At 45.5% G+C, this 26,395-nt stretch overlaps 2 protein-coding genes across 5 annotated transcripts in view; one reads left to right on the plus strand and one right to left on the minus strand.

Annotated features, from left to right (window-relative positions):
* Nucleotides 1-3,661: 3,661 nt before the first annotated feature.
* LOC147238109 (T cell receptor beta chain MC.7.G5) lies at nucleotides 3,662-7,857 on the plus strand (the record flags this gene model as incomplete). Its single annotated transcript, XM_086158106.1, has 6 exons — nucleotides 3,662-3,749; nucleotides 5,627-5,813; nucleotides 5,961-6,181; nucleotides 6,257-6,280; nucleotides 6,815-6,921; nucleotides 7,425-7,857. Coding segments are annotated over 6 exons (645 nt in total), but the record flags the coding sequence as incomplete, so codon positions are not given.
* Nucleotides 7,858-11,320: 3,463 nt separating this feature from the next.
* Nucleotides 11,321-26,395, minus strand: part of paplna (papilin a, proteoglycan-like sulfated glycoprotein) — a 29,358-nt gene continuing 14,283 nt past the window's right edge. For 2 of the 4 annotated variants that reach the window (XM_086159136.1, XM_086159130.1), the window contains 15 exons: nucleotides 25,896-26,072; nucleotides 25,657-25,807; nucleotides 23,566-23,646; nucleotides 22,096-22,264; nucleotides 21,778-21,862; nucleotides 21,378-21,504; nucleotides 18,859-19,270; nucleotides 17,119-17,277; nucleotides 16,919-17,046; nucleotides 16,298-16,346; nucleotides 15,874-16,020; nucleotides 14,716-14,843; nucleotides 13,023-13,131; nucleotides 12,480-12,655; nucleotides 11,321-11,631 (listed from right to left, as the gene is read on the minus strand). In XM_086159136.1, coding sequence (XP_086015262.1) covers nucleotides 11,465-11,631; nucleotides 12,480-12,655; nucleotides 13,023-13,131; nucleotides 14,716-14,843; nucleotides 15,874-16,020; nucleotides 16,298-16,346; nucleotides 16,919-17,046; nucleotides 17,119-17,277; nucleotides 18,859-19,270; nucleotides 21,378-21,504; nucleotides 21,778-21,862; nucleotides 22,096-22,264; nucleotides 23,566-23,646; nucleotides 25,657-25,807; nucleotides 25,896-26,072 — 2,265 coding nt within the window. In that variant the 3' untranslated portion in view covers nucleotides 11,321-11,464. Of the gene's footprint in view, nucleotides 11,632-12,479; nucleotides 12,656-13,022; nucleotides 13,132-14,715; nucleotides 14,844-15,873; nucleotides 16,041-16,297; nucleotides 16,347-16,918; nucleotides 17,047-17,118; nucleotides 17,278-18,858; nucleotides 19,271-21,377; nucleotides 21,505-21,777; nucleotides 21,863-22,095; nucleotides 22,265-23,565; nucleotides 23,647-25,656; nucleotides 25,808-25,895; nucleotides 26,073-26,395 lie in introns of those variants that run through there. The other 2 variants (XR_015107087.1, XR_015107088.1) reach the window with 2 other exon arrangements.

A 26,395-nucleotide genomic window follows, 5' to 3' on the forward strand; every position in this document is an offset into this window, starting at 1 on the left:
GTGGTTCAAATAATAGGTTGTGGTTCAATCCTTGTTCAACACCCGCCGCTCACTGTTCACTATTCTTTTCCTTGATTTGCTCATTCGACGCCGCAAGCCGACAAAGGTGTGTGTGTGTGTGTGCAGTGTGCCATCTATTGGGAGAACGCAGGTATTTCAGGGGAAAGGTGAAATGAATTGGTTTAATTATAATAAAGTTTGAAGTTCGGCGGGAGACGCATTTTGTAATAACAGTGCATTTTGTAATAAACGTCCAAAATGTAATAACGTTTTCATTTCATTTTGGAATAAAGCCGCATTATGTAATAAGTTATTACATTTTGAGAAGATTATTACAAAATGCACTTGCAACTTGCGTTGGGGCAGTTTATTACAAAATGAAATGAAAAAGTTATTACATTTTGAACGTTTATTATAAAATGCACCATTATTACAAAATGCGTCTCAACACGGATGGAAAACCCCGGCGGACTGAATATGGCCCGCGGGCCGTAGTTTGCACCTGCCTCCTTCAGCGGGCGAGCTGGATCTTCAAGTCAGCTAAACGGCAGCAACAAGATCCCGGCGTCTTCAGATTCACCGCTGCTGTAATGTCCTCGGCACTGGAAAAAATGGAAGCTACTGATATCAAGACAAGGAAATGGAGGGATTCATCACCAGCATCCTAAGGCTAAGCACAATGCCAAAACAGGAGGCCGTGGACAAGCAGAATCGGAGAGGCTATCCAGGAAGAAAGAGCAAACATTAAGAAGATGCCCCCTGGGATGACCTGCTGAACGGATGCCTCAAGTAGCAGAGGCCTAGTAGGGAGGAGCCAGAAGGTCTACCGTGGAGCTACAAGGCCCTGCATGGTGAGTAAAATCCAAAGCTTGAAGGAGTGGAAAACACTTTGAAAGCATACCGGTGGCCGGAACAGCCGGACTGAAAGTCAGAGGGGTCGATGATCGCACAGGAACAAGCTTTGAACAGGAGATCATTGGAGGTTTACCGCGCCAGACAGGAGCTTGTGCAAAGATGCCCACATCGCAGTGACATGTATGACCTCGCAGGAAAGGCGTACGTGGAGCGACAAATCCAGGTGGCAAGCGTGGTATGCAGGAACATCTGTACCGAGTGGCGAGCGTCGTGATCCCGAGTGAAAGCGACCTCGTGAAGAATCGCACAAGAACCTGGAAACAGAACACGGTCTCAGAGAGGAGTTGGTGCGCAAAGGCAAAAGAGGTCCAAGTAGTGATTCAGCAGCTTCCTGTAAAAACAACGGAGATCTCTGTCCAGAAGAGCGCAACGGTGTGAGCAGAGCGGCTGCTGCCGAGACGCCTCGAGGTCCTGAGCCTCTGCTGGAGGACGTGAACTCAGACGCCAAACAGTACCGCCCAGAAGACCACAATTTCTACAAATCACCCGACACTTTCACATGGATCACCCACTGCCAACGTCTGAGAACTCAGACCGGGTGCGGTCAAACACTGACTTCTACAGGCCACATTGGAAATGACATTCAAATGAATATCATTTATAAACAGACTTCATTAAAAAGTAAATGAAAAGCAGCCTCTGGCCTCTCAGCTTGGGGAAAAAAGGGGCGGAGCCTGAATCTTTGTCTTCATGATGATACTGGCACTAATACTTAAGAATGAAAAGGGGAATATAGTTTTTATTCATTAGACAAATAATAATAATAATAATAATAAGAAGAAGATGATGAAGAAGAAGAAGACAAAGAAGTAGAAGACAAAGACGAAGAACAAGAGGAAGAAGAAGAAGAAGAAGAAGAAGAAGAAGAAGAATAAGAAGAAGAAAAAGAAGAAGAAGAAGTCCTAATGAGTCTTCTTCTCCTTTGGTCTTTTCCCTTCAGGATCTCCACAGTGAATCAATCTTCTCCATCTCACCCTCTTCTCTGGATCCTCCTCTCTCCCACCAGCTATCTTCATATCTTCTCTCACGACGTCCATCCATCTTCTCCTTGTTCTTCTTCTAGACCTCCAGTTCCAGCATCCTTCTACCAATATATTGTCTCTCCCTCCTCTATCCATGACCCGACCATCTCAGTCTGGCTTGATCTCCAAAACCCGTGTCGTCCCTCTGATGGACTCGTTCCTGCTCCTCTCCATCCTGGTCTCTCCCAAGGAGAACCTCAGCATCTTCATCTCTGAATGATCACGACTATTATGCTGCTTAATTATAACACACTTACTTACTTACCAGGAACTTCCCGTATAAATACAATAATGCAAAATGTTCATGTCTATATGATGTGTGTGTGTGAATGTCTTATATGTTTATATATATATCCTCACCCTCTTACAATAATCACCTAAGTCAATTTTTCGTGAAATACAAAAAACTGAACCATTTGACACACTCTTGACACACTCTTGACACACTCTTGACACACTCTTTACACACTCTTTACACACTCTTGACACACTCTTGACACACTCTTCTTGGCAATTTCAAACCAAAGGGGTAAAAAGGCACAATCTGTTTAACGGAGGATGGAGGTAATATTGCCAGAGGTGCTCAGCATCGTGAGGAGATGATTCAGGAAAAAAAAATATGTTTGTAAAAAAATGACTTAGGTGATTATTTTAAGAGGGTGATGATATATCATATATAACATAAAATATACATGTTTTATATATATATATATGTATTTATATATAAATATAATGTATATATCATTTTCTTGAATTTCAATTGTAGATTCTCAGGTGGAGTCAAGAGGTGTGACCCTCACATACACACACACACACACACACACACACACACACACACACACACACACACACTCACACACACACACACACACACACACACACACACACACACACACACATACACACACCCCTATATATATATATATATATATGTATATATCCTTTTCTTGAATTTCAGTTGTAGATTCTCAGGCGGAGTCAAGAGGTGTGACCCTCACACACACTCACACACACACACACACACACACACACACACACACACACACACACACACACCGTCACTCCCACCCCCCTGCCCTCCAGCTAAAAACAAACACAGCACACACACTCTCCTTCCTGTTTCTTTTCTCACCCGTCACAGAAATAGCATTCATCAGTCAGACCGTTGAGAGCACACACACACACACACACACACACACACACACACACACACACACACACACACACAGATGGAGGCTGAGATATGGCGTGGCAGGCGGGGGGAGGCGCAGCAGACAAGCTGCAGGTTTTTGTGTGAAGTGTTTTCACGGTGGGGACAGGGGGGCACGGTGATACAACCCAATGGAGACGCCGTACAAAAACCTCCTCCTCGTCCTCCACGTCCTTCTCGCCGCCTCAGACGGCGAGGAGGACGTGGCTCCAACGTGTGAAGAGCGTCACCTATGGCAGCCGATGGGTTTTTTAAAACCGCGGGTTCTGGTTCCGGTCCCGGTGCCGACGGAACCGACAACTCGACATTTTTCCCGCCTCCCGCTTCCACCTTCCAACTCCAAGGTTTGTGAGTTCTTGCCGTCGGAGTCGTCCAGTGTGACACCGGATCTCGAGCCTACTTTGGACCAGGAACCAGACTCACGGTTCTGGGTGAGTTTGATCCAGAAAATAACAGTTTTACGGGTTGTGGCGTGAAGATGGAGGCGCTCGGAGGGGATTCGGGGACGAGTTGAAGTGGTCCGAGTCTTGAGCCGAAGGGAAACACTGTGAATAACAATGCGCGGGCCTACTTCGGACCAGGAACCAGACTCACGGTTCTGGGTGAGTCTGAGAGCCAAAGAAACTATTCTGAATCCTTGCACCTTTTTGTAGGGGGAGAAAAATCTGAGAAAGATACAAAAATAAGCCGAAAAGCCTAAAATACTATTGAGCGAATGAGAAGCACCGTGACGGTCAACCTGCCCACTTTGGACGAGGAACCAGACTGACGGTTCTGGGTGAGTCTGAGCCAGAAAAACAGTTTTACGGGTGGCGACGTGAAGGTGGAGGCGCTCGGGGGGGAATTGGGACAAGCTGAAGTCATACAAGTCTTGAGCTGAAGGGAAACACTGTGAACTACGAGCGAGCCTACTTTGGACCAGGAACCAGACTGACGGTTCTGGGTAAATATCCAACTTCATTCTAGGTTTCGGGGGATTATCGGACGTTTCCTCGCTTCAATCCGGGTTTAGATCGGCTTAAAATGAAAATAAAAATGAAAGAGAAAGCATCCTAAGGTTGCTCCGGCTGCAGTTTTCAGCTCAGTCCTTCTACGCTGTGTCAATACCAGACGCGCATATTTCGGGAAAGGGACCAAGCTGACCGTTCTGGGTGAGTACGTAGCAAGTTAGGGGGCTTCCAGGGTCCCCTTGGGAATATTGCACCGTGAGGCTCACTGTTACTGCTCGGTAACCCAGACCTCCGTTTGAAGGACACACTCTTGAAAAATTCAGCTTTTTAGAAAAAGAAAAGTCAAGTGAATTTTAACAGCGTCGCCTCCGCTAGAAGCAAACTGTCCCGGTGACATCGAGACGCAGTTCGGGGTGTTTTAACACCTGGATGAAGAGACGGTTACAACTAGAGGGGGAAAAAATAATAATAAGGGACCGGATGAACCTTTGAGAAGTCGTAGAGGTGGAGGATCAGCGTAGAAAGTCAGAGGGGAGAAAGAAATGAGAGCGAAAAGCGAAGGCCGGCGGGGTTTTGGTTTTTGAGGACGAGCCTGGGACGCTGTGACTCCTACCCGCCTCACTTCGGCCGAGGAACCAAGCTCACCGTTTTAGGTAAAAGAAATGCAATGAATGTGTTTGTAATTTGCAGGAAGAGGCTTCGGGTTTGGCTTTCTCATGGTTTATTTGGACTTTGTAATAATGGATAACAAAAAAACCTGGAGGATTACGGACTTAGATACAGAAAAAAAAACAAAGGGACGCAAGAAAAACAATCAGGAGGTGATTTTTTTAGTCGGGCCAGCGAGTCTCCGCACTGCAGCAGCAAACTCACTTTAGGTAAGAAAACCTACGGCAGCGGATTCGGCGGAATCGCTGAACGTTTGACTTTCCGACCTCCGAATGCGAACTGGGTTCGATAAATCAACTTTGAATTGGGATGGAATGTTATCGAAAAGAAAAGATGTAGCAGGAAGTAGATTTAAATGCGCTAGTTTCTGTGCAAAGAACTACGTGCTCGCAATAAAACCAGCATCTCAGATTTGATCCTCCAGGTTTCTCTTCAGATTAGCAATGTTGTGTGTGTGTGTGTGTGTGTGCGTTTCTGTAAAATGGTATATCTATCTCTATGGCAACACAAGCTGCGAATGAGTGTTTCGGGACGTGCGGGAAAATCGACATTTCCTGCGAGAAAAAAAACTGTTAATATTCAAAAGTCCGGTGCTTGACGGAAAAATGTTAATATGTTATTATAATATTTAATCTGCGTTATCTAGCGGCTGCTCATGTCAAAGTGTCCTTGGGCGAAAAACAATATATTTTTACGTTTGCCTCTACATGACAATGAAAATATCAGTTTGCTTTGTGTCAATGAACCCAAAAAAAGGCGTTTTCTCTTTTCCCGTCTCGTTCCTTTGGATTTGCTCAACTTAAACGGCGAGCGAGATCAATGATTTCATGAATAAATAAATGCCATTTTTGACGCGGCAGAGACGGACCGCGAGCCGAAGCCCCCCGACGTGACGCTGCTGCCGCCGTCCAAGCTGGAGTGTTTCCAAGGGCACGACAGGGAGGAGGAAACCAAGACGCTGGTGTGCCTGGCAGAAAACTTCTACCCGGATCACGTCACCGCCTCCTGGGCCGTGGACGGCGAGGAGGTCCCCGAGGCCGTGCCCAGGCGAGTCTCAATTTACGGCTCCGGCGACACGAAGCGATGATTCTGAATCCAATCGCAAGTGCGGAGACGGTTGAAAGGCCGGGAGACCACATCAGGAGAAGTAAAACTGAAGAGGTTCTTCTGGGTGTTTTCTGTCTCGGAGAGCAGACCCGTCCCGGAGGGCCAGAGCGGTCTGGCCGGTTTGGGCAGTTTGCGCGTCACCACGGACCGGGAGGCCAAGAGCGACGGAAAGTTCTACCGGCTGAGCAGCCGCCTGCAGGTTCCCGCCCGGGTTTGGTTCGACGAAAGCCGCCGCTTCCGCTGCACCGTCAGGTTCTTCGACGGTAAAAACTACAAGAACGTCTCCTCCGACATCATGGGGGTCGAAGGTGAGTCGCTCGCCGCCGTCCACGATCCGCTACCGTCGCACGCCATTCACGCCGGCGCCTCTCTTTCCCCCACAGCTGAGGAACAAGTCATAACCAGAGGTAAATATCCAAACCATTTCACTTTTTCTAAATTCAATGTCATTTTTCTTCTTTTAATTGAAATTGTATTCTAATTATAGCCACGTGTAAGTTCAATTTGATTGACTTTATCACATTTGATTAGATCTTTTTCATTTCATTTCATTTTAATCAATAGCAAGCATTTTATTTCATTGTTTTTAAAATGCAGGATTTTTTAAACTTTTTTTTAACCTTTTTGTAATTAATGCTTTCTATTAATTTTAATTGCATTGTATTGTTTACGCGATTTGACTTTTTTTCAAATTTTTTATGACATATTGAGGATTATATCTGTTATACTTTATCTCATTTTTGTGTACATTATTTCCATTCATAGTCATGTTTAATCTTATGTCATCTCATGTTTTTATATGCAGTATAAGCATTTAATTTTATTAGAGTTCATTTCAATCCATTTTACTTTGAATCAGTGCTTTGTGTATTTCATTTCCATTTCATTTGTATTTCACTTCCCCCCTTGATCACATGACCCGCCCCCCCCCCCCCCGGCAGAGAAATACCTGAAGGTCACCCAAAGCGCCAAACTCTCCTACGTGGTTCTCATCTTCAAGAGCTGCCTCTACGGGATCTTTGTCTCCTTCCTGGTCTGGAGGTTCAAGGTTTGTTCCTCAGACTGCGACCGACAAAATGGAAAAAGAAATGTGAAAAATTGAAGGGTCATCGACGAGCAGAGAGAAGAAGATGCCGGATGTTTCCAATTCTATTCCAAATCCATTTTGTCCGTCCCATTTCCTTTCATATTTAGCATTTTTTAACTTCCCATTAACTTATTCATCAATGAATATAGTTTTTCTTTGTTAATGAGACATTTATATCTCGTTAATAAGATGTGCGACGTGTCGATGACAGATCACAAGTATCCGATTCCAGGAATAAACACTAAGAGTCTCTTTCCCTTTTTAGAGTTTCATTACTTTTCTTTTGTTGAAAAATCTCTCCGCTGAATCTTTATTACCAAATCAAGAGAAAATGAATAAATAATTGTTGCCAAACAACATTAAAAAGCATTTTTCTTTTGGCAGTTCCGTGTGCTTGACCGATCGATTGTTTATTGACGGTCGATCGATTGTCTGACATGAGTTCTCGTCTGTGTCGCCTTCAGGGTTCGGCAGGAAAATAGGACGACTGAGACTTTCAAGGTCTCAACCGTCTTGTGCCAGAGGACAGAAAACAACCTTTGGTTTGGGATATTTCGGACATTATTTGACCATTTCGAAATAAATGTTCACTAAAATAAAAACCCGCAACAAACAAACATTTTGGGACATTTGCAAAACATGGTTGGAATTGTCAAAGCAGCTACATTTGGAGCAAGAAAACAGCTGAGCAGAAAAATATCTGCGACCCTGGAGAAGATCCTTGAAAGTCCTACAAAGAAGAAGCTGAGCTTTGCATAAAAACCTCACTTAACCCACGGAGGAATAAGTGACGTGAAAGTTTGTTTTTTAACGAATGAATGGCTGAGACGTGAACGTCTGAAAAGTGTGACTCTTTTTATGAAGTATTTATGACAGCGTAATAAACGATAAACAACATTTTCCCTTTTGTTTCCCTTTGTTTTGCTCCAGTTTGGTCAATAAAAGGATTTGGGGTGATGAGATACAATCCTGCACTTCCACTCCTCTTTCCAACAAATGTCACATTTACAAAATGCACAGCAGGCAAATTCTATACATATATAGAAATAAATTCACAATGAATTAACGCGTTCTGAGGAAATGTTGCTTTTCTGAAAAGCTGACGGGGATTTATGTATTTTATATATTTCCTTTATTTAGGAATTTATTCATTTGCATGTTTATTTACCAATTAACTAATTTTCTCATTCAATTAAAACCAAATCACTTTAATCCAGATATCAGGAAGAAATACTTTCCCTTCTTAAACAAGTAAACAAATTAAATGGGGGAACAAAAGATACATTTCTACTTCCAACACATTTAAATACTTGATGTTTCAAAAATCCATAGTTGTATAAATGATTTACAAATATAAAGTTGCCCTCTTGCTATCTCAATTTTCTTATTCTTATGCGGCACACGTATTTCTTTTGTGATAAAAAATGTTCAAAAAAAATATACCTCCTAAAATATTAAAACAGCAAACAAGTCATTTGATCCTGAAAAAAAAAATCTTTCTACTTTATTTCTATTTTATTTTTATTTCCAGTAAATCCATTTGCTAATCATCTTCTGCGAAACGTCACCACAATGATAAATATCCAATAAAAAGATACTTACTCTTATTTTTTAAGATGATATATATATATATATATATATATATATATATATATACTGTAAATACACACAAATACACACTAGATTAACGTACAAATATATATAACGTGTATAAAAATAAATGTAAATTGTGGTTTTAGGCTGAAAAAGCACACAGGTTCACTTTGATAACACACTCACACACACACACACACACACACACATTGTTTTTTTTCTCATATGCAAGATATTTTTGTCTGTCAGCTCTGACATTTAAAAGTTATGGTTAACATTTTTTATTGCAGCAAGACGGAATACATAAAGATGATCAGATTTTTTGTTTTTATGATAAATATCACTTCTTGAATCTTAACTTGCTGGGTTAAAAAATATATTTATTCAATTACGTGGGTCATTCATTGCATTTTTATATTAGTTATTTTATATTTGATGAAATTCTTACTTCCCCTATGATGACCAGCCCCAGACCTCTTTTCTTTCACAATCTTTTTGGCTTCAATAACTGCCTGGACGTTTAGATAATATAATATAAAACATATATTATTTTCTATTCTGTATAAAAACCTATTATTCAGCGCTTGCAGCTGGGTTGTGGAAAACAAGGGATAGATTTGAAAACAATTCTAGGAAATGACAGTTTATTTTACAAAATGTTTTGTTTTTCCAGACGCTTTGAACCCCCTTCATTAGTTATTTGTAAAGACTTGGTGGTTGGAAGCACAAACGCAGAGTTTTGCAAAGGCGAAGGTCACGCCGGGTCTGCAGAGGCGGCGGAGGATGCGGTTGCAAACACGCACGCCGAGCAGAAGTTTCCACTTCCGGCCTGCAAGCTGCATCTGCGCCGCCGTGCACCTGCCAGACGCTATTTCTGTGTCAACCGAAGTTTCACACACACACACACACACACACACACACACCTGGGGCGTCAAGAGATATAATTTATACTTTACACTCCACAGCTCGGGGCTTGTAGATTTTCTTCCTTTCCGTGGTAAAAAAAATAAAATAAAATAAACAACAAAATCTAAAGTTCAGTTGTTGCTGTTTTTCTATATTAAATAGAGTGAACGTTTTTTTATAAATTGTGAAAAAACAAGATATGCAAGACATTTTTGTCTGTCAGCTCTGATATTTAAAAGTTATGGTTAACAGTTTTTATTGCAGCAAGACGGAATACATAAATATGATCAGATTTTTTGTTTTTATGATAAATATCACTTCTTGAATCTTAACTTGCTGAGTTAAAAAATAGACTCCGGGCCCTTTTATTCAATTACCTCAATTATTCAATTATTACTTGGAGTGAAAGTTTTTTTATAAATTGTAAAAAAACAAGATATGCAAGATATTTTTGTCTGTCAGCTCTGATATTTTATGAATTGTAATAAAACAATCTAATATATTTATATGTAACGTCATTTGATGCACGTTTACTCGATTACATTTCTTATTCTTTGGCTGAAATCAAAAAGCATTGAGGCAGAAAATGTTAAAGGTCAGCTGAGAAAGGAAGTAAAATGTATTAAAAGTAAACGTGCATACTTTATTCATTTGTACTGAAATACCTTTTAAGACCTTAAAACACTTTATTGCCTTGACTTTGACACTTTATATTTTTATTTGTATTTCTTATTCTCCCTCCTTCCTTCTATTATCTATTACTGTTATGTTTTACTTGAAACTCTGGCACAACAATTTCCTTCGGAATAAATAAAGTTGTTGTTATTCTTATTCTTAATGTGTTTTTACAACTGAAAAAATAGGAATGCGGTTGTTTATCAGTACTGAGCTAATCTTACATACTTTCAGTAGATTTACAGCGAAAGTACGGTTTCACTTGTCATTATTTATGAGTTTTATGTTTTGTTTTGTTGTAAAACAGCGATGAGTCAAAGAACAATCTTCCAATGTGAGGTTTCATCCAAAATCTCCACTTTGAAAAGCTGCCATCAAGAAAATCACCAGTGAAATGCAGTTGAGTGGCGGTATAAGGTGCACAAGGACGACTTCTCAAATAAAGAACATCCATATACTGGAAGATTGATGGACGTCGTGAGGAGGAGGAAGATATGGAGAATAAGGTTAGATGGAGAAAGTTGATCCGCTGAAGGGAAAAGCCGAAAGCAGAAGAAGAAAAAGAAGAAGAAGATATACTGCCACGTCTGTTTCCCATAAAAACCCACATTTTTTTATTTACTCAGTGTAACAAAAATATTTTCAAACCATAAGAACTCTGCATTTGCCTTAAATTTAATCTGTCTAAAAAAAAAATAAAAGACCATGCCTCATCAAAAATAAATTTAAAATAATAAAATTGTAATTATAAAGTATAAATATACATCTGACACCTTCTATGATGTCATTATTCACAAATTCACGGTGACGGCCAGAAATAAAATCAAGTAAAATACGGTAAGTGTTTATAAAGCATCAAACGGACTGGAATCTTCCAGTTTGGAGGTCCAACCCCTCGCTTTGTTTCTGACCTTGTGGTAAAATCTGGACATGAAAACATAAAAATCCTCAGTTGTTTGTTTTTTTTTTTTAAGCAAAATATTATTTTATTCTTGTCAGATCGTTACCAAATAAGAGGTCTGGCGTGCCACAAAATAAACAACAGGAAGGCTCTTCCAAACAAACCATTTAAAAAAAAAAACAGAAGAGCGTCGTCGTGACAGCAGAGCCAATCGTCCCGGTTCTCTAAAAAACAGAGAACACGGAAGTCCAGTGAGCGAATAACTTAAATCGGACCGGGGGGGGAGGGGAGGGGTGGTGACCCCCGTCAACATTCCACGCTTTTTAAAAAAATAATCATTTTAAGTGACAATTCAGTGTTTGACGTCCCGCCTTTGTGTTCCGGCCCGCCCGAGTCCTTCCGGCGGCGGAAGCCACTGTTTCTCCCGCGTCATTTCCATTTCAGCCGCCCCGGCCTGTCGTTCCTCTGCAGGTGTCGGGTGCAGCTGGCGCAGCAGAAGCTGGAGTAGTACGAGTTGGAGCAGAGGCGGGCGTACACGATCAGCTCGCAGTTGGCCAACTCGGGTTGGTCCACGCAGTCGGGCGGCAGGGCCACGCCTGCAGAAGGGGACAACGGGACGGTTGGGGCAGCTTCCACTCCACAAATGTGTAAAAAAATCACAACCGGAATATACACTTTGAAAATAAACAAAACCCTCTGATTGTCTTCTTTCCTACCGTCAAATATCAGTGTGTATCCGCGTGCGTGTAACACTCCATAGTTTAACCCTCATATTATGTTAAGGGTCAATTTGACCCTTAACATAATATGAGGGTTAATGTTTACCGTCTCACGTAACGGTGCACTTTAATGCTAATTTGCACTCGATTATTATTATCATTATTATTTTGTGGGACGGTGAGAAACGTCTTCCCCATTCCTGTGTGTGTCCAAGACACGTGGACAAATAGACAATACGCCGGACTTCCGGTAACCATGGCGACAAAAAATCAAGCTCGCAGGATTAGAAAACCAACCCATCAATGAGCTGTAAATCAAACTGTCGGTCATGAGATGAGACGAGAACAACTTTATTTATCCCGAAGGAAACTGTTGTGCCAGAGTTTCAAGTAAAAATATAACAGTAATAGATAATAGTAGAAAGGAGGAAGAATAAGAAATACAATGAAATACAAATTATCTTAACTGTTAACTACAAAGATTTGAAGATTCCCTGCGGCTGAAGGAAGAGGAATTAAAAAGTCTGCTCGCCTCAGGTAGGAAAGACCTCCTGTGGCGTTCAGTGGAGCTCCTCGGTGGTATCAGGTGGTATCATAACATCAACAAGACTATAATCCTCTACATTCTGTTAGCAAACTCAACAATTTTTGCAGAGGAAGTGACCACATCAATTTCCTGCCTGTGTGTGTGTGTGTGTGTGTGTGTGTGAGAGAGCCGTCCTCACCTTGCTGCGTGTCCTTGGTGACCCTCACCTCGGCAGTGGCGCTCACCGAGTAGATGCCGGTGTAGGCGTTGCAGGTGTAGGTGCCTTCGTCCGCCAGCGTCACGCTGTTGAGGATCAGGCTGCCGTCGGACGACACCTGAACGTTGCGGCCGTCCGGGCGCACGGGAATGCCGTTTCTGCGGGAAACGCCAGAACGAAAAAGACAAAAAAGAAGACCCGGGGTTAAAATCGTCGGCGGATGCGAATAGAATAACAAAACGGTTTTGTTCCGAGTTGGTCGGGAAACAGGACGTTCGGATGTAACGCGTTCATGTTTATCCTCGTGGTCGAGGCAGACGTCCGTGCACGGAGAAGCTGTGCACGCTGCACGCTCTACTGGCTGGCATTATTTCACCACTATCCTTTCATCGCTTTAAAGCGACACTTCGGGAGCGGAAAGACGTTTTTAAACCAGCACATTTGACCTCTTAGACCGGGCCCATTTTCTTTCTATCTCATGTTTGTTTTTTAAAGCTGAAATCCAGAACCAGTAGCGAGATCTACCTGGACCAGCCGATATTGACGTCGTCCCCGGAGACCACGCAGGGCAGCAGGGCGGTGTTTCCTTCGGACACCTGAATGTTGTTGGGAGCCGTGGTGATCTTCAGCTCGGCTGCGGAGGGAAACACTCGCCGTCAGGGTCACGGACGCCCTCTGCTGCTGAGTCTGCAACACTACACTTGACCCTTTCCAACTTTTAGTGCTCATTCTACTTCACTTTTGATTAAAAGTCAATCGTATCAATGTGATACTTTTCCAGCAACTGTGCATTTTTCTCTGTCATCATTTTTCCTATTTATGTGTCAGGGGTACAAAGAGATAGAAGACTTTCAGCCAGAAGAAAAGGAAAGGTGTACAAGACAGTGGTGAGACCAGCGAAGATGTTTGGACTAGAAACTGTTCCAATGACCAAAAGACAGCAGGCAGAACGAGAGGTTGCAGAGATGAAGATGTTGAGGTTCTCTTTGGGAGTGACCAGGATGGAGAGGATCGGGAATGAGTCTATCAGAGGAACAGCACATGTTAGATGTTTTGGAGAGAAGGTCAGAGAAGCCAGACGGAGATGGTTGGGTCATGGACAGAGGAGGGATAGAGAATATACTGGTAGACGGATGCTGGAATTGGAGCTGCCAGGCAAGAGGTCTGGAGGAAGACCAAAGAGAAGATCTATGGACGTCGTGAGAGAAGATATGAAGGTAGTTGGTGTGAGAGAGGAGGATCCAGAGAACAGGGTGAGATGGAGAACGTGGATTTGCTGTGAAGACCCTGAAGGGAAAAGACCAAAGGAAAAGAAAAATTTGTCACAGGGGTGCAGGACATGTATGACCGAGACAAAGTGATGATTGAGATGGTTTGGACATGAACAAAGGAGTGTTCATGGTGAAGATCTGTGTAGAAGGTTGCTGAAGGTGGAGCTGCCAGGCAGGAGGTCTGGAGGAAGACCAAAGAGAAGATTTATGGACGTAGCGAGAGAAGATATGAAGGTAGTTGGTGTGAGAGAGGAGGATCCAGAGAATAGGGTTAGATGGAGAAAGTTGACTCGCTGTGGCGACTCCTGAAGGGAAAAGACGAAAGAAGAAGATCATTTTTCCTATTTATGTACCATATTTTCTGTACTTTTGAGCCCACTGGACAATAAGCTGCACCGGCAAAAATAACAAAATAAATCTATGTACATATGTACATGCACTGCACTGGTCTATAAGCCGTTGGTGTCCATGTTGTAACATGACGTATTTGCACAGAATACGTGTAATTAAATCCATAAATACGTGCTGGAAAGGCTTTTTTCCGAACTGTGGCTGCAACACACCCGATGAAAAAGATGAATATTAAACAAGACAAGGGAAAGTCCATGCATCTATTCTCCAACCCGCCTCTGTCCTCCAACTCCATATCTCAGCCTTCCTCCGCCGCACTAAAACCGTTAAAGTTTGCCGTCAGAATTGCACGGCCTCAGAATTTCCCGCTCATTTCGTCGGTCAAACGAGACGAGGCAAACGTTTCGCCGACGCGAAGCTCGTTATCTCCAAAAGAAAACCATAAATTATCCGCATCGTTGATCGAAGCGTGTGGGAAAAGCAGCGGCTTCCTGCCCGGAGACGACGGTATATAGATTAGAAACGAGGATATTTCTAGAATGCGGGCCAAAGGTCTAGCGTGTCTCAGCGGGTTCCTGGCGGCGCCGGAGACCCACGTTGGACCCTGAGCTGCAGCTGGCGCTGCTCCCGCTGCTGCTGGCCGGACACCATGCAGGTGTACACGCCGGCGTCGCTCGGCCGCAGAGGCCCGACCACCAGCGTCCCGTCCGCCTGCTGGGTGAACCTGCAGGCAGCAACACAAACATCACACCGAGGATTAGCATTGCTGTTGTTATTAGGATTATTTTAACAAAGGAGTTATAAATGAAATGTCATGAGAAAACTGTTGATTCCACTGGACTTTGCTGAGCTCAACTATTATTATTATTATAACAGGACGACTGTTATAATAATAACACATATCACAATATTGGGATCTTTTTTTCATCATCATCAACATGAGCGTCATCATTCTTCTTCTTTTCCCTTCAGGGTCTCCACAGTGAATCCACCTTCTCCATCTAAACCTGTTCTCTGGATCCTCCTCTCTCACGCCAACTATCTTCATATCTTCTCTCACGACGTCCATCCATCTTCTCTTTGGTCTTCCTCAGACCTCCAATTCCAGCATCCAACTCTCCCTCCTCTGTCCATGACCCAACCATCTCCGTCTGGCTTCTCTGACCTTCTTTCCAGAACATCTACCATGTGCCGTCCCTCTGACGGACTCCCTCCTGATCCTCTCCATCCTGGTCGCTCCCAAAGAGAACCTCAACATCTTCATCTCTGCCTCCCGTCTTCTGGTTCTTGTCAGTGTTTGTAGATCATCTCACCAGTGTCTCCTCCACCTTTCCTTTCCTTCTGGCTGATCATCTTCTACCTCTTCGTACCCCTGACACTTTTCTCCGCTCTCCTGGAACCTGTTTCTTCACCTCTTTTCCACAAGTCCTTAAAATCCTCCGCCTTCCTGTCATTATTCATTACAACATCATTACTACGGCACGTCCATAAATATATGTCAGGTTATTTGTCTAGACGACATTCGTTCATTCATTTTCTCCACTCTCACACGATGATCCGTCATCTAGAACTGGTTAGTTGACGTTCATGACAGAAACAAAGAATGAACGTGTTTTCTCCAGTTATCGAGGGCTGACACGTGAATCGAGGTCAAATAAAGCGCGGATGAACCTGCGGCAAACGCGATCATAAAGTCTTTATCTGTATTTGTGGATGTTTTTGAAAACGTTGGGTCGGGCTTCGGGAGGTTTCACCTGGCGTCGCTGACGGGCCGTCCGTCTCGCGTCCACTGGATGGCGACGGCGTGCAGCGCGGCGGGGGGGAGGACGCTGCAGGCCAGCCTGGCGGTTTGTCCCGCCCTCGTCTCCACCAGCGACGAGCCCGACCTCTCGATGCTGAACCTGACAGACATGACGGGACACTCCAGGAGAAACGCCTTTTATTTTAATTTCTTTCATTTCCAGCTCTGCTCGATCCTCAGTTGACCATCCGTCCTCAAATGAGGACGTCGCTTTACGTTTTCCAAACAATACCAGCTAGCATTGAAAACAAAATGGCCGCTCTGCTCGGGATCGTGACGTAAACACACGCACTAACTTGCGGCCGACAAGCGAAAATGCATGCATTTGAATTTGGCGCTTTTCTAGGACGGCGAGAAGAAACGGAACCGGTTCTCACCTCGGAAACGGACCGTCCTTTGGGAGTGAAGTGGGAATCGGCTGAGCCTCTGCGCGCACACACACACACACACACACACACACACACACACACACACACACACAGAGTCAGAGCTCCTGTCAGTCTCCATAACATCATGTGAACGCATCGTGCTCGGCCTCTCAAGGTCGCCGTGTTCCGACACAACCTGTGACATAATCGATGACATCATGGCTTCGCCTGCGTCCACTTCTGCGACGCAGGACGAGTTAATTGGGGTTGGATTCGGTCAGATTGAGGATCGCGACGGAATCCGGGGCACCAATTAGACAAAAAAAAAAGGCCCAACGAACCGGATCGGAACCGCAGGAGCTTCCTTGGAATGTCGTGATCTGGAAGGATCTAAAAAACCCCGGAAGTTTCCGTCGATTCATTTGCGGTTCCATGTCGACACGTCGGGGACGTTTAAAAAAAAACAAAACACGGATACGACGGATCGATTCACTTCGAAGGAATCGTCACCCCTCGTGGACGGCACCGTTTTGGATTTCAATTTATTCCGCTCAGATCTGAATAGCAGAGTTTGTATGTGATCGTATGTTATTTAAAATAAACCCTGACGTCGCAGCTCGGAGGTCTCACCTGAGACGGACAGGTAAATGTAGCGGTGGTCGCGCTCCTGCCCTCGGGTGGCCACGCACAGGAACCAGCCGGAATCGGACTTGGCGAGCGGGCCGACCAGCAGCGAGCCGTTGGGTTGCCGGCGATGTCTGGAATCGACCCACGTTATTCGTTCGTTCGTTCGTTCGTTCGCCGCCGAAATAAGGTGTGTTCTTACACACCTGTGGGCGGACAGCGGGACGGCGTCCCTCCTCCACTCCACCGTGACGGTGGAGGACGGCGGCGGGTGAACCCTGCAGGGCAGCACCGCCGTCTGCCCCGCCAGGGCCTCCACCGTGGACGGGTCGCTCTTGTCGATCGTCACCTGGCCGAGGGTCAAGCTGAGGGTGACGGTGGAGGAAACGGGAGATGGAGAGAGGAGGAAGGAGAAGGTTGGAGGAGGATGAAGGGGAGGTCACTTTATGCTCTACTCTTGGTCCTTCTGTTAAGCGTCACCAAAGTCAGCATAAAGATGGCGGCTCTCCCGGCCACAGAGGGACGGACAGACGGACGAGAAGGAGTAGATGGTGGTGGTGGTGGTGAAACAACAAAACAACCAGTACAGACGCTAACGGAGCGCAACAAAAAGCAGACGAGGCACCAAAAAACGACCCAGTTTGACAAACGGTGAGCACAAGTGAACATCAATGAAGTGGAGACAAGACGAGGTTTAGTGACACACAAACCAAGTGCAGAACCCTTTTATTAGTTGGATGTGATGGGAGGTTGGGTTGGGTTGGGTTGGGTTGGTTGGGGTGACACAGGTCAGGTAACAAAGCACCAAACAAGAAGCACCAGACGAACAACATCAAAAACGACGACGACGAACAGGGGACGACAGGCGGCGGCGGACGTTGACGACAGAGTCCCAGAAAGCCCTGAGCGGTCGGACGGCAACATTTACTGAAGGCACCAGGAAGGAAGAGACACAAACATGGCTTCGGGGGCCTTGAGATGCAAATCTTTTCATGACACACAGGTGAGGAAATATTGTAAAGTTGATGTTTTTTGGATTTTAATAATGAGCTAACGCTGCTTTAAAAGGTCCCTCGCAGCAAAAGAAGTGGACGTAGCTTTCCGTAGCGTTCCAGCGGGTTCCTTTGTAAAACCCACTGTCCTGATTAGACTTAAACTAAAAAAATGGGATTATTTTTTTTGCTTGCCGCTAACTTCACAACCCCACACACACACACACATGCACACAACACACACAGAGGATTAGCAGCTAGGCTAGCACCTACTTGAACTCACTTGGATGTGCTATGATTGACCAGCCCCTCCCGCCTGGGGAGCGCCACCCTCTGAACCGGTTAAAATTAGCAAAAAAAAAAAAAAAGAAAGAAAAGAATGCAAATGATGCTAACAGCGTTATTATTGATATAAAAACAATCCAAATTTTAAGCTGAAAAGCACGAGTCTGCTCCGCTACGTCGGCTACGTCCACTCTTTTACACAGCTATCCGGTATCTCTGCCCTCTGAGGGTAAAACTTTGAACCTGTGCACGAGCACACCCTGAGCACCCGTGCACGCTGACGGGAACCCGGCACAAACACAACTCTTCGAGGTAATCCCTGCAGACTTGAACCCGAGGCGCCGTTCCTCGACGTTAACTGTCCATTTCACTTTCAAATTGTGACGCGAATCGTCGATTTTTTTCGGTTCCGGTCAAGTTGAGCGGCGTGCCGTGTCTTACTCTGCGTCCCGGACGTGGGGATTTTATTTTACAAGCGGTAATGTGGGGTTACTCGGTCCTGAATTGTCTTGGGGGGCGAATCGGCTTCTGATCTTCGGGGTCACTCCTCGTTAGCCGGGTGGGCCGGAGCGGGGTTTGCTTTTTGGGGGCGGGGTTAACGGCATTATAAGGCCAGCGGAGGTGGGATCGGGGGCGCTAGGGTGGACTCTTGGCTCCCGGGCGTCTTACCTGGCGGCGGGGCTGCTATGCTGGGCGGCGGCCGCCGGGAGAGGCCGGCGGGCTCGCATGTTAACTCTGGCCCTGTGGGCGTGAGTGGCGGCGCTGGTGCCCTGTCTGCCCGCGGGGGCGGAGCCACCCTGGACCGTGAAAATCCTCCCCATGTTGCGAGGCGACTCCCCGGCCCTGGAGCCTCCTCCAGTGGCTCCTCCTCTGGGGGCGGCGCCGCCTCTCGGGCCCTGCTGGCCCGGCGCCCGGCACGCCCTCTGGCACTCCTCGCGGGTCATGAAGTTGTTGCTGTTGCCGTGGCAACCTCCATACCAGAAGTGGGCACACTTGGAGGTGAGGACGTCGAAGTGGTAGCGCGGCGCCCACCGGCCGCAGGAGCCGGCCGCACGAGGCAAGGAGCAGATCGAGCGCTCGACTGCGGCAAAAAGAAAAAACAATCGGTCACTTCCTGTTTCCACTCGGGTCACGTTCCAAAATAGATCCCTGAACTGCGGCGGAAGGCCTGCAGAGCTTTGCTTTTGGGCTTTTTTCGTCAGGAATCTCCACAGTGAATCCACCTTCTCCACCTCACCCTGTTCTCTGGATCCTCCTCTCTCACAACATCCATAAATCTTCTCTTTGGTCTTCCTCTAGACCTCCAATTCCAGCATCCGTCTACCAATATATTGACTCTATCCCTCCTCTATCCATGACCCAACCATCTCCGTCTGGCTTCTCTGACCTTCTCTCCTGAACATCGACCATGTGAAGTCCCTCTGATGGACTTCCTGATCCTCTCCATCCTGGTCACTCCTAAAGAGAACCTCAACATCTTCATCTCTGCAACCTCCAGCTCTGCTTCCTGTCTTTTGGTCATTGTCAGTGTTTGTAGATCATCTCACCGCTGTCTCCTCCACCTTTCCTTTTCTTCTGGCTGATGTTCTTCTATCTCTTCGTACCCCTGACACTTTTCTCCATCCATTCCAACCTGCTTGGACCCGTCTCTTCACCTCTTTTCCACACTCTCCTGCGCTCTGGACTGTTGACGCCAAGTACCTGAAATCCTCCAGCTTCTTGATCTCCACTCCCTGTAGCCTCACCGTTCCACCCGAGTTCCTCTCATTCACACACATATATTCTGTCTCGCTGCAACTAACCTTCATTCCTCTCCTTTCCAGAGCATACCTCCACCTCTCTAGATGTTCCTCAGTCTGTTCCCTGCTCTCACTACAGATCATGTCATCTGCAAACATCATGGTCCATGGGGATTCCTGTCTAACCTCATCTGTCAGCCTGTCCATCACCATTGTAAACAAGAAGGGTCTCAGAGCTGATCCCTGATGGAGTCCCACCTCCACCTTGGCCTTTTCTGTCACACCTACAGCACACCGTACCAGTGTCTCAAAGCATACATGTCCTGCACCCATTTACATACTTCTCTGCCACTCCAGACTTCCTCAAACAATACCAGAGTTCCTCTCTCGGCACCCTGTCGTATGCTTTGTCAAGGTCTACCTTCTCTGAACTTCTCTATTAGCATTCTCAAAGCAAACACTGCGTCTGTAGTACTCTTCCTAGGCATGAAGCCATGCTGCTGCTCACAGATGCTGACTTCTGCTCTTCGTCTAGTTTCCTCTCCTCTTTCCCATAACTTCATTGTATGTCTCATCAACTTAATCCCTCTATAGTTGCCACAATTCTGCGCATCCCCTTTATTCTTAAAATGGCCACATCACACTTCTTCTCCATTCCTTAAGCATCTTCTCGCTCTCTAAGATCCTGTTGAATAATCAAGCCAGAAACTCTACCGCTGCCTCTCCTAGACACTTCCACTACCCCTGCATCCATTCCCTGCTTAACTCAAACCTAATCGCATGCATCTCAGATCTTTCACCGTCTGCAGGACCATGCTGCAGATGTTTTACCACTTGCTGGTGTCCAGCGTCATCTTCTACGCTGTTGTGTGCTGGGCAGCAGGATCGAGACAGCGGACACCAACAGACTCTACAAGCTCATCAGGAGAGCTGGATCTGTCCTGGGGGTGGAGCTGGAGTCTGTGGTGCAGGTGTCAGAGAAGCTCCTCAGCATCATGGACAACGTCCATCACGCCCTGCATGGACACTGACGTCCTGTCAGAGCTCTTTCAGTCGTAGACTGAAACCACCAAGGAGCTCCACTGAACGCCGCAGGAGGTCTTTCCTACCTGAGGCTATCAGACTTTTTAATTCCTCTTCCTTCAGCCGAAGGGAATCTTCAAATCTTTGTACTTAAGACCTTAAAACACTTGATAGCCTTAACCTTGACACTTTATATTTTATTGTATTTCTTATTCTCCCTCCTTCCTACTATTATCCATTATTGTTATGTTTTTGCTTGAAACTCTGGCACAACAATTTCCTTCGGGATGAATACATTTCTTGTCTTATCTTAATTCCTGATCTTCTCATCCGCCATCACTTCAATTCGGCGTCGGGACTCATGATTGCATTTTGTTTTCTTTTAATGATCATAATAATGTATTTGTTTTCTACAGTGTGACTGACCGTGGGCGGGAGGGTCCGGGCAGCCTTCCCCGCTGGGACCGTCCGCTGGCGTGGTGCGGTCGTAGCAGCAGCCGTAGGTGGTGGTGCGACACTGGACCGCGTTCACCGTGGGGAGGGAAGGGGTCGCCTGCAGGGTCCGGACAAATACCATCTTTACAAACATCGCATACAATTTAACCTCCTGGTTTGTGTGCTGACTTTATGTAAACGTATGTGTAAGCACAGTTCAATCTACGGCTTCTTTCTATTTGGTCATATTCTGAATAGGAAGCACTGGTGAGAACTTCACATGAGCAAAAATACTTTTAATGTGGTCCAGCCGTCTGTACATTTTCACCGCAGTCTGCGCATCACGCGGCGCCGGCGAGCGACATCACTTATTCTATAAGCGTCGACTCACTGTGGTTGCGGACGCCGCGTTCTCCTGGCAGCCCTCCCCGCCGGGTCCCCGAGCCGCCGTCGCTCCGTCCTGGCAGCAGCCGTAACTAAGGCGACGGGAAAGGAAGCGGCGGCCTCGGTGAGGGCTTCTACCTTAGACTGAAAATAACTTTTTTTTTTTTGTTTTTCTTTATGAAAACCTCCACTTGGTTTCTGTCGGCAATTTGCGGCCCCTGGATTATGCAAACTTATCCGCGGTGGGTGTTTATCCTGTTATAAAAGCGGCGCCCGGACAAAGAGCCCAGAACAGAGGGTGACTTCAGCCTCGGGGTAATGATACCTCGTCTGGACGCAGGACGGCTGCACGTGGGGCCGGGACTGCGGGCAGCCCAGGGCGTTCGGACCCCCGGCCGAGGTGCGTCCGTCGGGGCAGCAGCCGTAGGACGACCGGCTGCAGTGAAGGGCCGGGTCGGCGCCGGGAGGATCTGGGACCGTCTGGGGCTCGTGTGCTGCGAACACACCAGGTGGCGAAGCGGGGGGGTTACACACACCCAACCGCAAACCGACAAACCGAAACCGGGTTTCGCACCAGAACCGGAGACAATCACACTTGGTTATATAAAGTTTAAATAGAGTGACGGTCACCGGATCCCCAGATAATGCATAACTGGGATATTGTGGCCGGCGCCAGCCTCATTGTGTCAATTTGAACCCACGTCCTGTGGGTTCGGTCCACAATGACGGGGCATGATCCAAAAAAAAAACACTGCAAGGAAAAAAAAAACCCTCTGATAAGGAGACGTCGGTTCAAATCTCTTCTTTTTTTAGTGATTATAGATTTAAAAGAGCTGCTATCTGGTCAAGAACCACAATGCTGGCGCCTGACTGGATGTAAATATGTACACAAACACACACATATATATATATACACATCTACATACACATGAGAGGCAGAGAAAGATCAGGTTGCTTTGAAACCAAAATGTATGTAGACTGTATATAAAAATATACAGTATATAGTAATTTACATCTATAAACAACATAAGCACCACCTGGAGGACGCTGCCGCCAGATTAGGTCTGATGACAATGAGTCAATTGCCATCAGAATTTAGGGGAGAATGTGTGTGTGTGTGTGTGTGTAATCAGCCGTCAAAGACATTAGCATAATGGAAGCAGTGATAATAATAATAATAATAATCACAATAATGATATAATAGAGGATTTCATGTTGATTTCATTCCCTGCTTGTCACTTTCAGGAGTGTTTTCTATCCCCACTCATTCCAGGCCAAAGGGAAATAATTAAATGATGCAAAAGTGAATCGGAGGAGCCGTGGACGTCGACATTCCTGAACGCTGGGACAGCGCACGACGCCGGAGAGTGCCAGAACATGCCAGAAACACCAGCGCCAGAACCAGCACACTTCAGTGCCTCGGAATTATTTTAATCGGGGCGACAATGTCCCTGGATCTCTGAAAACATGTCAATCAGGCCCGGATAATTAGTGCCGGGACGGAGAGGGGGGGCTCGGAGGGGGACCAGGGGGACAAAAGTGACGGGAATTGTATCTGCAGAGACGAGGGGAGCTCAAGATCACACCTCGTAGATTGTTAATAACGTGATTATACAAGCTGCCTGAAAATCATTCATCCGTGAGCGTAAGAACAGTTACGGCGGCGGAAGACGAACATCTGCCCCCTTCTTGTGAGCTTAGCGTGAAGCATCGCGGGCCCGGGCGCACCGAAACGAAACACCAAGTCCGACCGACACATTTTATTGTTATTTCTGGATTCTCTGGCGGGTCTGACCTGTGGCCTGGTCGGGCGCGTAGGGTCTGAAGCCGGTCTGCGTGCTGTCGTGGCCTCGGGGGTCCTGGAAACTGGGGACGTCTGCAAACAGAGTGAGAGCAGGTTGAGCGGCGGCGCTGCTGAGGGCGATTACAACATATGTATGGATTTGAGCATGTTTGTTTGTTTGTTTAGAAGGTTTATTAGGACGGTGTACAAATACATGAAGCACAGAGGCAGAGATGTTTGTCTGTAGTCCTGGACAATACGAATATAAAACGTAACGGTGCACCTTAATGCTAATTTGCACTCGATTATGATTATCATTTTGTGGCACGGTGAGAAACGTCTTCCCCATTCCTGTGTGTGTCCAAGACACGTGCACATATTGACAATACGGCGGACTTCCGGTAACCATGGCGACAAAAAATCAGGCTCGCAGGATTAGAAAAACCAACCCATCAATGAGCTGTAAATCAAACGGTCAGTCATGAGATGAGATGAGGACAACTTTATGCCAGAGTTTCAAGTAAAAATATAACAGTAATAGATAATAGTAGAAAGGAGGAAGAACAAGAAATACAATGAAATATAAATTATCTTAACTGTTAACTGTTAACTACAAAGATTTGAAGATTCCCTGCTGCTGAGGGAAGAGGAATTAAAAAGTCGGATAGCCTCAAAGTAAATTCAATTAACTAAATAGTTACTAAAGCTATAAAATAATAATAATAATGATAACAGAAGCTCTATAAAATAGACAATATATATAAAATATACAGATAGGCAATAAGATAATTATACAATATATAAACAGGCAATAAGATATGGATTTTGCAAGTTGAAAGTGCTATTGTTGTGATATTGTTGTGATATTGTTGTGATATTGTTGTGATATTGTTGTGATATTGTTACTTTGGTCATGAGATGAGATGAGATGAGAACAACTTTATTTATTCCGAAGTCAATTGTTGTGCCAGAGTTTCAAGTAAAAAACATAACAGTAATATATAATAGTAGGAAGGAGGAAGAATAAGAAATACAATGAAATAAAAATTGTCTTAACTGTTAACTACAAAGATTTGAAGATTCCCTGCGGCTGAGGGAAGAGGAATTAAAAAGTCTGCTAGCCTCAGGTAGGAAAGACCTCCTGTGGCGTTCAGTGGAGCTCCTCGGTGATCTTGGTCATCTGGGAGCCATCAGATGTGACCCAGAAGGGAAACATCTGATGGCAAAATACCCGTCTGGCATGTTTGGTGCTCCAGAATCCAATTTTTAACGGCCCGTGTAAAGGTGTGAAAATCAGTCATGTTCTTAAGATTGTCTGGAAGCCCGTTCCATTCTTTTACGGCTTTACAGGAAAAGGCAGATTTAGAAAAGGCAGACTAGTTCTTGTTTAAGCAGCCCAACATGGAGGGAGTTCAGCTGGAAGTTAAGAATAAGGTATTTTAAAACTCCCTTGATAATAGCTTCTTATGATAATAACTGTTCTCCCCTGTGTTGGAGGGGCTGTGGCACAATTTTTTGGGACTGCCCTAAACTGATGAAATTCTGGGATGAGGTAAAAAAAACAAATAAGTGAGATTTTAAAATTAAACAGACCAATTGATCCACAGCAATTTATTATGGGTGCAGCATCAACAAGCGATTTAAGGAAAAACCAGGTGTTCTCGCTTAGAGTTCTTCTATTAATTGCACATAAAATGATCCCAGTAAACTGGCTCAAAGCCCACAAACCTACTGGACCAGCGGCGTCGGAGGCTTAAGGATGGAAACTGCATGGAACGCAGAACAGCAAACTTACCACTTCAGACAGACCTGTATCTTGACAAATGGGCACCCATTAAAAAATATTTGGAGAGTTGAAGATATTATCTCTATTTGACTGAGTTAGATGTTTTTTTTTTTTTCCATTTTATTTTTCGCTTGCTAGTGAGGAAATAAGTGACCTATAGAGAATATTGTATAATGTGTATCTTGTTATGAGGTTTTGTAAGAATGTGTGTGACTCTGTCAAGGAACCTGTTCTAATAAATGTTCAAAAAAGAAAAAAAAGAAAAGGCAGTCTTTCTTTTGTAAGTTTTTGCATATGTTCTTCTGTGTGCTACTCACCCTGGGGACTATAACAGGGCTGGGTGTTGCAGCGCTCCACGGTGGAGGGCTTGGTGTGGACGTTGCACTGGTCCACGGGGTGCAGGTTCCTCTCCTGGTCCGAGCAGATCACGTGACGCTCCCGCGAACCCGATCCGCAGCTCCGGGAACACTGGAGGGAGCGGACGGCGCCGGGAAGTCGAACGGAGGTTTGTTTGAAAGGACGCGAAGCCGGTTGGCGTCTCGGCGAAGCGACTCACCAGCCCCCAGGACCCGACGTGCCAGCCGATCCTCCCGCCGCAGGGGGTCATGTGACAGGGTTGGACCGCCGGCGGGCGCGCCGCAGCGCCGCAGGAAGCTTCGTCCAGCGCGGCGCCTCCGGAGCCCACGCAGGTGACCTGCCGGCTCTGCTCTCCTGACCCGCAGGTCACCGAGCACTGCGGGTAGAAACACAACCAAGCTTTTAAAATTTCATCTGCTAGATTTGCTAGAAAACCACTCGGTACTTCAAAATCTATTGCGCTTTTAAATGAAAAACATCATCTAACGAAGACAGGCTTATTGACCCGAGACACCAGAAATTTTCATTTTTTTAAGTCATTCATTTTTTTCCGATTACATTTTTTTTTTTCGCTACCATCTTTATTTCTTCCATCCCATTTCCAGATGATCTCACAGCACTGCTGATCTGTCTTTACTTTACTTTACTGTCTTTACCTCTTAAGACCTTCTTAAGACATTCTTATTCTCCCTCCTTCCT

The sequence above is a fragment of the Fistularia commersonii genome, chromosome 1, assembly GCF_037954325.1.
Source record: "Fistularia commersonii isolate RoL2024-O1a breed Wild chromosome 1, RoL_Fcom_v1.0, whole genome shotgun sequence".
Classification (NCBI taxonomy): Eukaryota; Metazoa; Chordata; class Actinopteri; order Syngnathiformes; family Fistulariidae; genus Fistularia; species Fistularia commersonii.